Source organism: Teleopsis dalmanni, chromosome 2 (genome assembly GCF_002237135.1).
Source record: "Teleopsis dalmanni isolate 2A chromosome 2, ASM223713v2, whole genome shotgun sequence".
Classification (NCBI taxonomy): domain Eukaryota; kingdom Metazoa; phylum Arthropoda; class Insecta; order Diptera; family Diopsidae; genus Teleopsis; species Teleopsis dalmanni.
Genome location: NC_051847.1, coordinates 10,748,133 through 10,761,538, shown reverse-complemented (window position 1 = coordinate 10,761,538; position 13,406 = coordinate 10,748,133). Strand labels below are relative to the sequence as shown.

The following is a 13,406-nucleotide window of genomic DNA, read 5'->3' as shown; positions in this document are numbered from 1 at the left end:
GTCACCTAACGTCTCCGGCCCCTGGGCGCTTTAACAGTGAACAGGGAAGGGCGTGTGATCAGCGACCTGTAATACCACTCACGTAGCTTTAACAGTCACGCGTGCTGGTATTATATTGTGTCTATTTCAGTCAAGTGATTCCTTTGTGTCTGTGATTCCGATTGGTATTCGAACCTAGGTATCTGTAATTAAGAGCAATCAGAAGTGACGGGGTCTCACTAAATAAATTTCTTGTGTGGACCTTGGGGACGGCTGAGTTCAACCCCAGCTTTAAACGAACCAAAAAAGGGTTCATTACAAGATACACCACCCAACAACACATCAGGCAGTACGAATCAAAATAATCTGCCAGTATTAGTTAAATGATTGCTGCAGTTTAATACACGAGTACTATAACGTCAATGTACGTTAATGTATGTATCTGCAACTGTACGTTTGTATGTATCTACACTTTACAAATGTAGTTTATAAGTTTCAGTGCAGTTCAGTTTTAAGCTGTTATTTACGAAGTTTGCAAAGTTGTTGCAATGTAATGAAGGTAAATAATTTATCTACTAAATAAAATTGTCTTTGATGCTGGGATACATGATGTTGTGCTAATAAATGTAAGGATATACGTTTTTGTTTATATATAAGCTAAATGTATTATATAACAGACTAAGCACTTTTATTCTTTTTCATAGTTTATGAGTGTGTCACTACTTGAAAAATCTATTGTCTTCCTTTGTATTTGTTATGATGCATGAAATATAAATGTTTTTAGAGCTACCTTCACTGTTTTTGATTGCTGTCGGAAGCTGCACACAACCTGATATCCTTTTTGTGCTCCCTTATTCTTTGTGTAATATGAGTTCTAAATTTTATTTTATGGCAAATTTTTAATACAATTTTTAATGACGTAGTAAAACCCAAGAGTTATAAATGTATATAACACTTAAGGTTTCGAAACGTGCGGAAATATCTTGTAAAATTTTGACATAAATCCTCGACGGTTATGTGCTAATAAGGGTCTTAATAAGATTAATACTTTTGTGTGTTTTTGGTATGTCATTCCCAGAATTTTCGACGAATTTATAAGTTCTAGAAGGAAATGCAAATAAAATTTAATTACTTGTTAGATAAATACTGCAAGGGTTTCTACTAATTAAAATATAACTTCAAATAAAAGGTAACAGTTCGGAATGTTTTACCGACAAAATATAATATAAAACATGAGATATAAAACCAGTCACCCAGCTTTAAAAAAAAAGCTATTCGCCATATAAACGTTATTAAAACGCATAATTACATGCATTTCATGAAATGAAATCTGATCATTTTCTTAAAAGTATGAATTCAAGCAACAAATCCTATATATAAATTAGTATTTTAGACTTAAAAATGCTAAATATCCGATAATACTACACGTATAATTCCCTAGAGTATGGAAAATAGCCACAATTATATGTAATATTTCTGAATTCATGGAAAATTCTACATTTTCTCAAAACTAAGACCCCATTCAGTTTCCAGTCAGCCTGTAGGAAAATTGCATAGCATGAAATCCATGTTAGATTACACGAAGCCATTGATGAAGTAGACGTACTTATAGATAATTAATTCCGTTTTAAAGCAAATCATTCCACTCACTTGTAACTAAATCTAATGTTAATCTATTTATGGTCTTAGTCATAACATTTGTTATTAAGGAAGCACTTAATAAGGTCTGGCAGGCGGGGTTGGTTACTAAAAAGTACAACAAATATATTCGACCACAACTTATAAGAATACTTTGAAATTGTTTGATAAATTTAAAGTTCTAGATTAAAATTGATAACTATTTGTCCTTCATTAGATTAATCCAAACTGGAGTTGCGCAAGGTTGTCCGCTTGCTTTTAACTTTCTAATTCTCTGCAGGTGCATATGGATTATCCGGTTTCTGAGAGTAGAAATGGAAGATCAAACTTAATGGTGATTAAACAAAAGCAATTTTTAACTCGTTATTGTTATCAAGGGACTAGAATTCAGTGGTGTGATATTTTACAATAAAAGACCTGGATTTGACTCTTCGCAAAATTTATCTTATATTGACCATATCAAAACAAAGAAGGTTATCTGTGCACAAACTCCAAATCAGCAGTAATCTCTTTTTAAAAGTAAAAAGTTAAGTCGAAAAATACAATGCTCATATATAGCAAGTCATTAGGCCATTTTCTCTATGTGGTTGTGTCGCTTTTAGTAATGCCGCTAAATTCGTCTTTTAGTAATTGAAAAAAGGATGGATAAGGATGGATGACAAGAATTCAAAATTCACTGGTATGTCTGAAGCTCTGACAATCATAGAAATCTTTTTGTTGAAACTATCAAGTACATAAATGTCAGAGTATCTACACTTTTTCGAAAAATAATTTCTAATTCCAACAATTTCCGGAAGATTTGCCGTTATACTATCTGTGATACTTTGATTAAAAAGAAGGGGTGTTCCAGTAAAAGTGATGTGGATTGCAAGGATTTTCGAAGGTGATCATATGATGCGCATCCTAAGGAAGGAGCACTACTAAATCCATTAATTACTTAAAGTTTTTAACAGGAAAGTGAATGTGATAATAAAGTGTTATTAATTTTGTGATAGTCTTAATCAAAAATTACTTATATTGAGTTATTATTCATGTATGAAATAAAATTAGTTTCAAAAATGAGTATAGTATTCATGTGATACATTAGTAAGCGGTAAATAATTTATTAATAAAAGTTGTTTAAAATTCTCTTTCTAAAAGAAAACTTGAAACTTTTTAATACTTTTTAAGTTTACGTTTTAATAACAATTCTTTAAGGTTTTATTAAGGGTATCTGTTAAAGCGACAAAGCATGTTTTTTATTAGTAGCAATATCTTGCATAAAAATGATAAAAATTTCACATCAAACTACATACAAAAGGGAAATAAATTTAAGCTGTTGATGTACTTAAAAACAGAAGGTTAAAACAATAACATTGTTTCGCAACTGTTTTCTTCTTGAAGAATTTTATGCAAAAAATTCTACTCTGTTACTCTATAAAAAAATATAAAATTTCCATAAAAAGATAGAAAACGTACTGCATGGAAAATAAGTATGTATAATATTTATGTTTTTTAATTTTTTAAAGGTTTACTTGCTTCTACACGGTTGAAAACGTTTGCATAAAAGTGCATGCATTCGTAAAAAATATAAGAAATTGTTCACTACGTTTAAGTGGACCACCGTGGCGTATGAGTAATTCTAAAATTCAATTTTAATTTTCTGAAGTATTTTCTCAAACTATGCACAATGCGTTTTTTTAATAATAATCAAAAATGATGAAATGCTTTTTATAGTTTATTTAAAATAAATAAATTTTTATGTGTATGAGGTAAGCATACTAACACAATTGAATTTTATTCAAGATATTTCCACTTGATGCTTTTCTCATATGAGTAACACAGTACAACCTTTGCAGTTTTGCCTCACTTTCACTTAACAAGTGCATTAAAAATGCATAAAACACTTTGCAAAAAATGCATTTTTAAAGTGCACTTTTGTTTATTAAGTAAAAACGCATTTGTGGGCGTTGGGTGTAACTAAAGTGTGTATTTTTTTACTAAGAAATACTTTTTTTGAATAGTTAAGTGAATGCGGTTGCACAACAATTATTCTAAACTGCTTTATTCTTATAAAGTATAACGCGGTTTTTTGAGTATTCATTCGTTGCAGGAATAAAATTTCTATATGCAGTAATTAATTTATAATTTAGTTTTCGGGTGAATATTTTTCGCCTACATTTTCAAATCTTTTGTTTTGTTTTTTATCGCTTTAAGCTTAACACCTACATAAACTGAATAATTGTGCGCACCTGAAATGTGAGAGGTTCATTATTTGCTTCGTTGAGCACATAAGCCAAATCGCGTATTCCGCATCTGTGGATAAGTTATTTAACATTGTTTTGTGTGTATTTTATATTTCTTTTTAAATGTTTTATTTTCTGATGATGTGAATGAAAAGCGTTAAAAGAAATTTTTCCTAACTCTACTTTCTCTCATTGATCCGTATTATCTAGTTATAATCTGTAACATATATCACAGAGAACTGTGTCTCATTAAGATCAACTTAGGAACCATGGGATCTTGTCGTTCTAATTCCTAATAAAAATTGTATTAAAGGTTTAAAAATTAGAACTATTAACAAAGCAAGTAAACACAGACACAGAACACAGAAATTTCAAAATGTGAAGAAAATGGAAGATAGTCTGCAAAATAAACATACTGTTTAAAGATAATGTTTAGTTAAAATATTAGTAAATTTTTTTTTATGAAAATGTTTAATTCTACATTTGAATGGTACGATTTTTAATAATAAGTTTTTATAGCCATTTAGCAGGAAATCCGATTAAATATGTCCTTGTTTAAATTATTATAATAATTTTATCACCAGTACTTCGAGATCTGAATATTAGGAGTGTTGATTACTATACAAGGAGAGGTAGTACAGTACTACAAGAGCCTGAATTAGGGATATATAAATTCTAAGACCTTCGTGTCTCTATGTAAATATTTCAAACCGAAGTATTCGACACCCATTGCAGTCATAAACTTCTAGAAAAAGGAAGTCTATATTCTTAAGAACTATCCGGCAGGTACAACTATCAAAAGTAACTTAAGTTTAAGTAACTCATGTCATGTGAATATAGCAGAAATATATTTTGTTCCTCACAGGAAGAATTTGACAAATAATAACTTATTGCTTCAGTCCAACAGAAATTGGTTTATTCGTACTTCAACTGTGAGGTCAATGGAAACAGAACATCTTTTGTGTCAACTCATCTAGGCTAATTTAGATCCAGGCCTAAGCACATAAATGTCACCTTTGCTTTACTTCACAATATTTCCAAAATTGAAATCAGCTAAATGTTTGCGTGCATCATTGTGTGCGTTCATCAATGTTTGTAATTATAGCTAGTGCACTCGTTAGGTTTGTACTTCTTTCCAATTCACCTACTTAGTTATTAAAGTACTAGCTCACAAGACTAAAATGTGCAAAACAAATATCAAACACATACATTAGACCCATCTAACAATAGAGCTACACAAATAAGTAAAAGTGCTACCTAACAACACCAACAGGCAAATCAGAGAAGAATTCAACAATAATGAAGCTAAAAGGAAGCACAAGTGCTAACAGTACCTGAAAATACAAAAGATATTCGTATACGAACAGTTTCATGAAAACAGCACTAAAAAAGAGCAAAACTGGCAGGCTTTGTCTAAAACGGACAAAACAAATTTTGAAAATCGAACTTGAGACTAGTTTCAGAATAACAGTTAGAAGAAAAACAAGCAGAAGTGTTACCAAGAACATACAAAATATGACGAACAAGAATAATAACTCAAAAACAGCACTGAAAAGTGCAAAAACAACAAGAGCATAGCTAAATAGCTAAATAACAGCACCAAAAACGAACAGAGGAGCAATGAAATGCGTGAAACTGTTAGCTATAAGCAACAAACATGAAAGATAAGATTTCATATCTTATCTTTCATGTTTTCCAAAAACGGGTAACATGAGGTAACATTAATGACTTGTTATACATAATAATTTCCAGAGAAAGATTCTGTATAAACAATGTTTTTCAATGTTAAAAAGTCGTACAATAATTTTGGTAAAAAAAACATTGGTAGAAAATCTCTATATAAACATATTTACTGTTAACGGCTGTATTAAAAATCTTAATTAAATAAAACATTGATCCAGAAAATTTACTATATGTCTTTGTCGAAGAATATAGAACGTAGAACTTGAAATTAACCATACAACATGTTGAGCTTGTTAATTTTAAAATTAATCGCATAGAATGACTACAAACATACAATGGAGCAATTCTAAAGTAAAGTCGCAAACTAATAAGAATTTTCTTATATAAATAATTTATGCGAAATTATGGAAACGTGCTAAATGCCACAAAATAAATTCATTATGAAGTTAACAAGACGCAAAATTGTGAGGAAAACTTTCTGTGGCCCTTCCTGCAAGCCTCGAAGGTAATAAGTTCTGCGATGATGATAATCGTTAAAAGTTTGGATCGCTGAAAGCAACGTAACGGGAAGTAAAATTTTTGACAAAAGTAAATAAAAATGAAATTGATTAATTACTGCGCAAAATTAATCAAAATTTCTGTAAAATGAACACTTTAAATGTATGAAAATTAAACATGAGGAAAAAAATTTGAATTGGAAATGATTTAGCAGAAATGAAAAAAATTTACAAAAGTTTCCCCCATCCCCCAGTTATACTGCTGCTGATGGCGTAGGCAGTTTCCAGAAATGTTCTGAAAATGTTTAATATAGTACTTTGTGACAAGTTCAAAAATTATTTTGAAAAAAAGAAAGAACATTTTCAATTTCTTTCAAATTCTTTTAAATTTATAAACAGTAACTTTCTTTTTTGTTTGACGTGTTAATGAGGCGATATCAAGAAGCAAACTTTTTGAAACGTTTACAGTATGCCTTGCATATGCTTCCCGTGAATTTGTAAATTGCTTAAATGATAAATTACTTGCTGTACAAAATTTTAATGAATAAAAAATTAAAATCAAGTTAAAAAGGAAAGAGTATTTTATAAAAAAATTACATGTTAATGTTGTTAATTGGTGCTTACCTGCACAGTCTTTTTTCTCCCCTTGATGACATCAGGATCATTAGCGATGTGCTCTTCGATTAAAATCCGTAATTTATCTGACACTTTGTTTTTGAATTTGCTTAAATAGGACTCATGATCCTCATTTTCTGTGTCAATTGTATATTCATCGGTTTTACCAGAAACACTGAAAGAAAAATATATACATATAGAAAATATTGTAAGTATCGTATTGTATTGTTCTTATTACGAAAAATTGAAATAAGAAAAACAAGATAAAAGTGCTTTTATACTTACACTAAAGTTGTGTAATTATCTGCGGATAAATTCATAGTCAGCTCATCTTTTAATTTGCGCAAACGTTCACCTGCATCGAGGTCTTTGTTGGTCAACTGACTTGACCATTCACGAAAAACCGTCAATATTTTATCATTTGAAAGTTCTAAAAATATGCAAAAGTGTTTTTTTTTTGTGATTTAAGATATTTTCTGCAATTGAAACATTTTTTTACTATACATTCACTTACCCAAAGCTCTGTTCACTTCTTGTTCGATTTGTGTTTGTCTCAATTTTTGTATTCGGCCTGTGAAATCGTCAGTCTGTAATTTTCCATCTCTTGCTAGGGATTGTACAATGTTTTTGAGTTGCCTTTCAAAGATATCGAGCAGCTGTAGGCATTCTCTATGCCATTTTTCCAATGACATGTTACTAAAACAGAAATTGGGAAACATTTGGTTTTGGACTTTTATTAGGTTTTTCTGCGTTGTTAGTGAATCAAATTGTAAATCGGTCTTAATTGGTGGCATGTTTGCTGCAAAAAGGTTTGTACATTCATGTATGCAAAATAATATGCTCTCTTTTTTAGTTTTGAATTTTCAGTTCTCAAAAAAAAAACAAATTCAATTGTAACAAAAACAAATAAGAAAATTATAAACTTCTCAGAATTGGCTTGATTAAATATTGGATTTTTAAAATTAAACTTTTCCTCAATACTTTCTGGTTTTCTATTCGATGACAGATTCCTTCGCCATAGCACATAAAATATTTAATTAGAAAAGTTTTCTACTTAATTTATAAATTTTTATTTATTGCAAGTTTAAAATGTATCTCGTTTATTTTAAAAAATTTTTTAAAATAAAAAAATGAATTTTTAAACAAATAAACTTCAACTTGGGCACAGTAAATACAGATGACTAACTCAGTAACTCAATAACTAACTTATGTATCATAATTACAATATAATTCATGTATGTTATATATCGTTTAAATAATTCGAAAAACTTTATTCCAATATATTCATTTGAGTTGAACATGCTGAACATACAAACTTAATTAAGAAAGTTTTTGATTAAAATCATTTTATCTTGCGGTGCTGATACCACAGATACTTTATTCGATAAAACACTCTAATAATTTACCAGAGAAACCAATATAGTAATGATATTTAAAAGAGCATTCACAAATTATTGCATATCTATACATACAAAATTTTTTACGATTATTGATGCTGTATTTAGATAATCTTTATTGACATTTGTGTATTTGCGTATTGTGGAATTGCATTTCCTTGCCAAAAAAGGATATGGAGAATATTTGCAAAAATATTTCACTTTCCCAGAAAATAAAAAAAAAATGTAAAAGCTTGTTGTATATATATTGTTGTTATTTTAATACAAAATGATGTTATTTTATCTTGTTTTCTTAAATATCTCAGCGTTTGGATTGAGGAGATACTTTGTTTATTTGTCGTTTATACGTAATGCTGCTTATGCAAAAGTCTTTAGTTAATCCGGCCACAGTGCTTTAATTTGAATTTTGTGAAAAACTTTTCAATTTATTTCAACAAAATTTTAAAATGAAAAATAAACTTTTTAAGTAAGAAAATTTTTGAAATTGGGTTAACTAATTATAAATTGTTTACCAAATCTTTTTTCAATTTGCGGGTTAAGTGCCATCAAAAATGCTTTAATGAGGCTTTTCACTTAAGTGTCACTCAAGTAAATTTGTTATGATTCGTTTTTCTAAATTTTGATTTAATGAAAATTTTAGTTAAATTATTTACGCAGGGAAAAGAAATACTTTAGATAATTTCATTTATACCATTCATAAATTGCACTTAAGTGGTCAAATGATAGCAAATATGTACTTCATATCTAAAAGGTATTTAAAGCGACTGGCAGAAATATCCTATAAATAAAAAAATTCACATTTAAAAATTTTCGTTCCATATTTCATATTGGGGGAATATCGGTGAAATATATTATTATTAATAAGTCCTGTTAAAGATTGTAATTTCAGGTTAGGTAATTTCAGAGTTTAATTAGGAATATTAATGAAGCGGTTATATCTTTTACTACCTAAGAAAATTTATTAATATAATTATTGTGATTAATGAAATTGTTAAAATAACATATTTAAAAAGTAAGGATTAAATAAATTATAGAATATCTAAATCAATGGTAAACAGAAGCTATGATTTTTTGAAAAGATTTATTAAGAATTATTATGTTGATTTATATACTTGAATCTTTTTGTATTTTTAAAGACTTGAAGTTATAATATCATTGCAGTATAATAAATAAGATATATATAAATATAGGTTTTATATATAGGTTTGATAAATTATCTCTAATGAGGAAAGAAAATCTCCTATCAGTAAGTATCACAACATTTATTACAGTTTCAAAGATATATATATGATACTTCGCAGAGGTACTATAGATTTTATGTTTTCAAGCAGATGAAGACAAGGATTAAGTTATATCATAGTTTGAACTGTTTTAATATTAATTAATATACCTTAATTCTTTTTACAATGTATTGTAACATGTATATATGTATAAATATATGTTTCAATTTTCGGTGTGATACAAATGGGCGACTAGTTCCAACAGCTTACTGATCTTGTGAAATTGGTATATAGATCGATTGTTTAATTTTTCATTAGCTACTTTGTTACTTATTTAGGTTGGAAATTTTAAGTTGGTATGCTACTGTAATATAAACATGATTAGAAGTTTATGAAACTTACTCATGTAATAATAATACATTTTGTTACATAGTACAGACGTAAACCATATGCTGGACTTATTAACACTTTCCAGCCATAGGGAAATGTGTTTTTAAATCGCGTTGTACTAGTTTCTAATAGTTGTAAGCAATATCGGAACTTATAATTAGAATTTCATTTACAATAAAAGCAGTAAAGGTATCATATTATCATTTACGAATTATTGTAATGCTTTATATATAAATAGTAACATTTTTACTTGTGAAGAGTTAACGAAGACAAGACAATTCTACGAATAATATTCTATATCTTCGTCTAGGACTACTGACAAAGTGACTACAAGATCTAGAATATTATTTCCTGATTGATCTGGTGAAAATACCGAATATGGACATATCGGATCTCAGTAACTTTATTTGGAAATCCAATATTTCAATAAGGATAGTACATGGAATTCTAATAAAAACAATGGGTAGAAGCGCTTGCCTCTTTCTGGCAACTCTAAGGAATCGCAATGGTTATCACAATGATGTTTATATTAATATAATTTCTGACCTTTAAATTTTAATATGACAATCCGAATAAAAACAATTTACACCTACATGTGATAGGCATACACTTTTTAAGCGTTTAATTTAAATTTTAGTATTTTTTTTTGGAAATTCCTGAATGCATATTTATTTACACATACACTGGTACCCACAATTTTTGACACTTACCGATAATCCTGTTTAAGCACGTATTGATATCGGCTACTATTTTCGTCTGTGCCATGTCCGATTTCAGTTGCCTTTTGCACACTCTTCGCATACCATTTATTCAAAAGGGAGGACTCATTGTCTGTTATGTTTGTGTCCCCCAATATGCGTGTGTAAATATCTTCATCAACGTGAGTGGGCAATGGCATTCGACCAATGCTGTGTCCAATAAGTGCCTAAAAAGCGGATATTAAAATGAAGAAGAAGAAAAGAAGAAGTCGTTTGTATAAACAATAGAACGTGTTGGCACGCCAGCAAGAGCAAACATTTTGAATGCTCTAAATGGCATAATATCAGTCAATACAGTATCAAGTGTGACAATATTACAGCAATGTTGTGAATATTGATATGTGATTTTCATGAACAAATATCCTAGATTTGTGAATTTTCATACTTACAATGAAGAAAACACTTTTCGAATTATTATAGCAGGTTTCTATTTCATGCAAATAGTCCCGCATGATGTACGGATCTTGCTCTATTTGAGTTATTTTTGTTGGTCCTGTTCCAAAATGCATGTCAACTATTTCAATCTAATATAATAAGTGTATTTTAGCATTTTATTTGCTCGTGAATGTTTGTTACATTAAATCTACCTCAATTTGCCTGTCATCATATAGTGACTGCAATTCAGGACCCACCAATTCCAATAACATACGTCGTTCCTGGCAGAATTCTTGAATAAGGCAAAAGAAGTTAATTTATAGTCTTTGCTTATGAATTATTTAAGGAATTTTATTGAAAATATTATTACTTCTTTTAAAGAAATATAATATTAGAACTTTTAATAAAAATATTTTATATCTTACCCTCTTTCAAACTGGATATATACACCTTAATAAGTAAGGGTTTCGGCAAGCGTGTGTTTCTGTTGTCCATGCCTCTAAGGGCGTTCAGAACGCCCTCATCAATGGGCACCGCCATTGTTTTTAATGTTTTATTATTGAATGGTACGCTTGAACAGTTTTAATATCTTTTTTATTGAAAAAATCCAATGAAATAAATATAATGAAATTGCTTTTTTCAGTTTTCAGTTGAAGATATGCTTCAATATTATTTCACTTTCTTCTCTATTGTTATTATTATTGTTATTTTCGGTGCTCTTTTTATTGGAAACGTTAGTTTTTTATAAGAACGCCATTTGTCCTTTAAACTTTAAGTGTGGCGCATAATTTCAACTTTTCATGTTATGAAAACTGCGTCCAAAAGCATTTTGGCCAAGTTTTCGCTCCTCTCCCTGCTGCAGTCCTCTTCGGTTTAGTTTATATTCGAAATTTTCAGTCTGAAAGTATGAGCAAAATCGAAAAGAAAATGTATAAATATTTACTGTCATTGACCATAAAAGTTGCTTTTAAAGGATAAAAGAAAGTAAAAAGTTTGCAAATTTATGTAAAAAGGGATTTAAACTTTTTGTTTTAGTTTTGATTTTGGCTACGACTTCATTGCATATTTTATTGAGCATAAAATGTCCTTTTTTTGTTTGTGGAGTTTATTTTGCGGTAGACCCGTACGCGGTTAGTATGAAAAGCTAATGCTCTGCACAAAAACAGGATTTGTTTTTAAGTAACAATTTACAATGCAACATTTGCCTTAGATTGTTGACTTTCATTCAAGTTGTGTACGTTGAAGATTTTAGCCTTTTCTTTCCAATGGAAGCTGTGTCCACAAGATAAGATTTGTTTTGTTTAATAAAGTCAAAATTAAAATGCTTTCACCTAAAAATTTTGTTATTCTGTTAAATCTTTTTCTGCATGTATACTATAAATTTACCTATAATTTAAAAATTAATTTGAAGTATAAATAAATAAGGAATAAATAAAGGAATAAATATAAGGAATCAGAGTTGATAAATAGAGTAAATCTTATCAGAGTTTCTGATAAACTTGATAAGATATACTGACAATGTAGTGGAAAATAAGTTTGCAGATAACTGAATAAATTGTTTCAAAGAAAGCTAACTTCTCTTATATTATTCTTGTTTCTCAGTGGAGCCTAGGATCTCAAGGATGGCTTTCTGTTGATTCCAGTCTTGCAATTTTTGTAAGAAAGGGATTTCTGTGTTTCTTCCACTTATGCATCAGTGCCGGGCACTCCCCAAGAACATGTTATGCAGTTTCTCTCGCTCTTCTCTACAGTATCTGCAGGCTGAGTTGGATTGAATTCCTAACTTATATATCATTAATCATATATTAAAGAGAGCATCGTGAAATATTGTATGTATATATTATATTAAATAGGATGTGATTGTTATTTTATAAACTATACATTTGTTAAATATAGGCTTATGGCAATAAGTAGAAGACTGTTAATAATCAATAAAATTGTTGTATATCTAGTTGTAAGTGCTCTATTTGGCTTTAAGTTATGGGTAGATTTGTCATAAAGGTCATTTTTACAAAATTTTTCACGAAGTGGATTGCCGACATAACATTGCATTCAGGAGAGGAAATTTATGTATTTTCGTAAATATTCTTTATGTAGACACATTTAAATCGGGAGCAACATTAATAGCACTTGTTACTACACTTCTCAGGTGTGCAAGTGGTACAAGTATAGTGAACCCTTAAATCGATTATATCAGAGTAGCCCTACCGAAGCTTTCTCTAGATATTATTGTTGTGAGCTAAAGGTTCATACTTTTACCTATGGTGCAAGACGACAATATAAGAGTCGCAGTTGAGTGCGTTGGTCAAACTGCAACTGTACGAGTGTAGTAAGTTATAACGAGTGTAGTAAGTCATATGTTTCACAATGATAAAGAAACACAGCCTTATTGTGCACATGTATATTTCACATCACAAATAATAAAAATCAAACTAGTTTTAATTAGTTTTATTTCGAAGTTTTAAAAATTTTCTTCCTAACTAACAACACGCAGTTAAGTACTACTTCTAAAAATTTAAAATGAAATTATATTAAAAGAGAAATATAATATAAAAGGAAAAATTTCAGGCATCAAAATGCCAATGGTGAACTTTACGTTTTGGTCAATTAGAGAAATGTTTTCATTTCA

At 29.4% G+C, this 13,406-nt stretch overlaps 1 protein-coding gene across 1 annotated transcript in view; it reads right to left on the bottom strand.

Annotated features, from left to right (window-relative positions):
* LOC119679242 (NACHT and WD repeat domain-containing protein 2-like) overlaps positions 1 to 11,350 on the bottom strand; it is a gene marked incomplete at its 3' end in the record, with an annotated part of 30,821 nt that extends 19,471 nt beyond the window's left edge. The window contains 7 exon segments of the mRNA XM_038091474.1: positions 6,647 to 6,812; positions 6,923 to 7,067; positions 7,152 to 7,333; positions 10,355 to 10,569; positions 10,792 to 10,926; positions 10,990 to 11,069; positions 11,203 to 11,350. Of these exon segments, the coding sequence (XP_037947402.1) occupies positions 6,647 to 6,812; positions 6,923 to 7,067; positions 7,152 to 7,333; positions 10,355 to 10,569; positions 10,792 to 10,926; positions 10,990 to 11,069; positions 11,203 to 11,317 (1,038 nt within the window).
* Between the last annotated feature and the right edge of the window lie 2,056 nt (positions 11,351 to 13,406).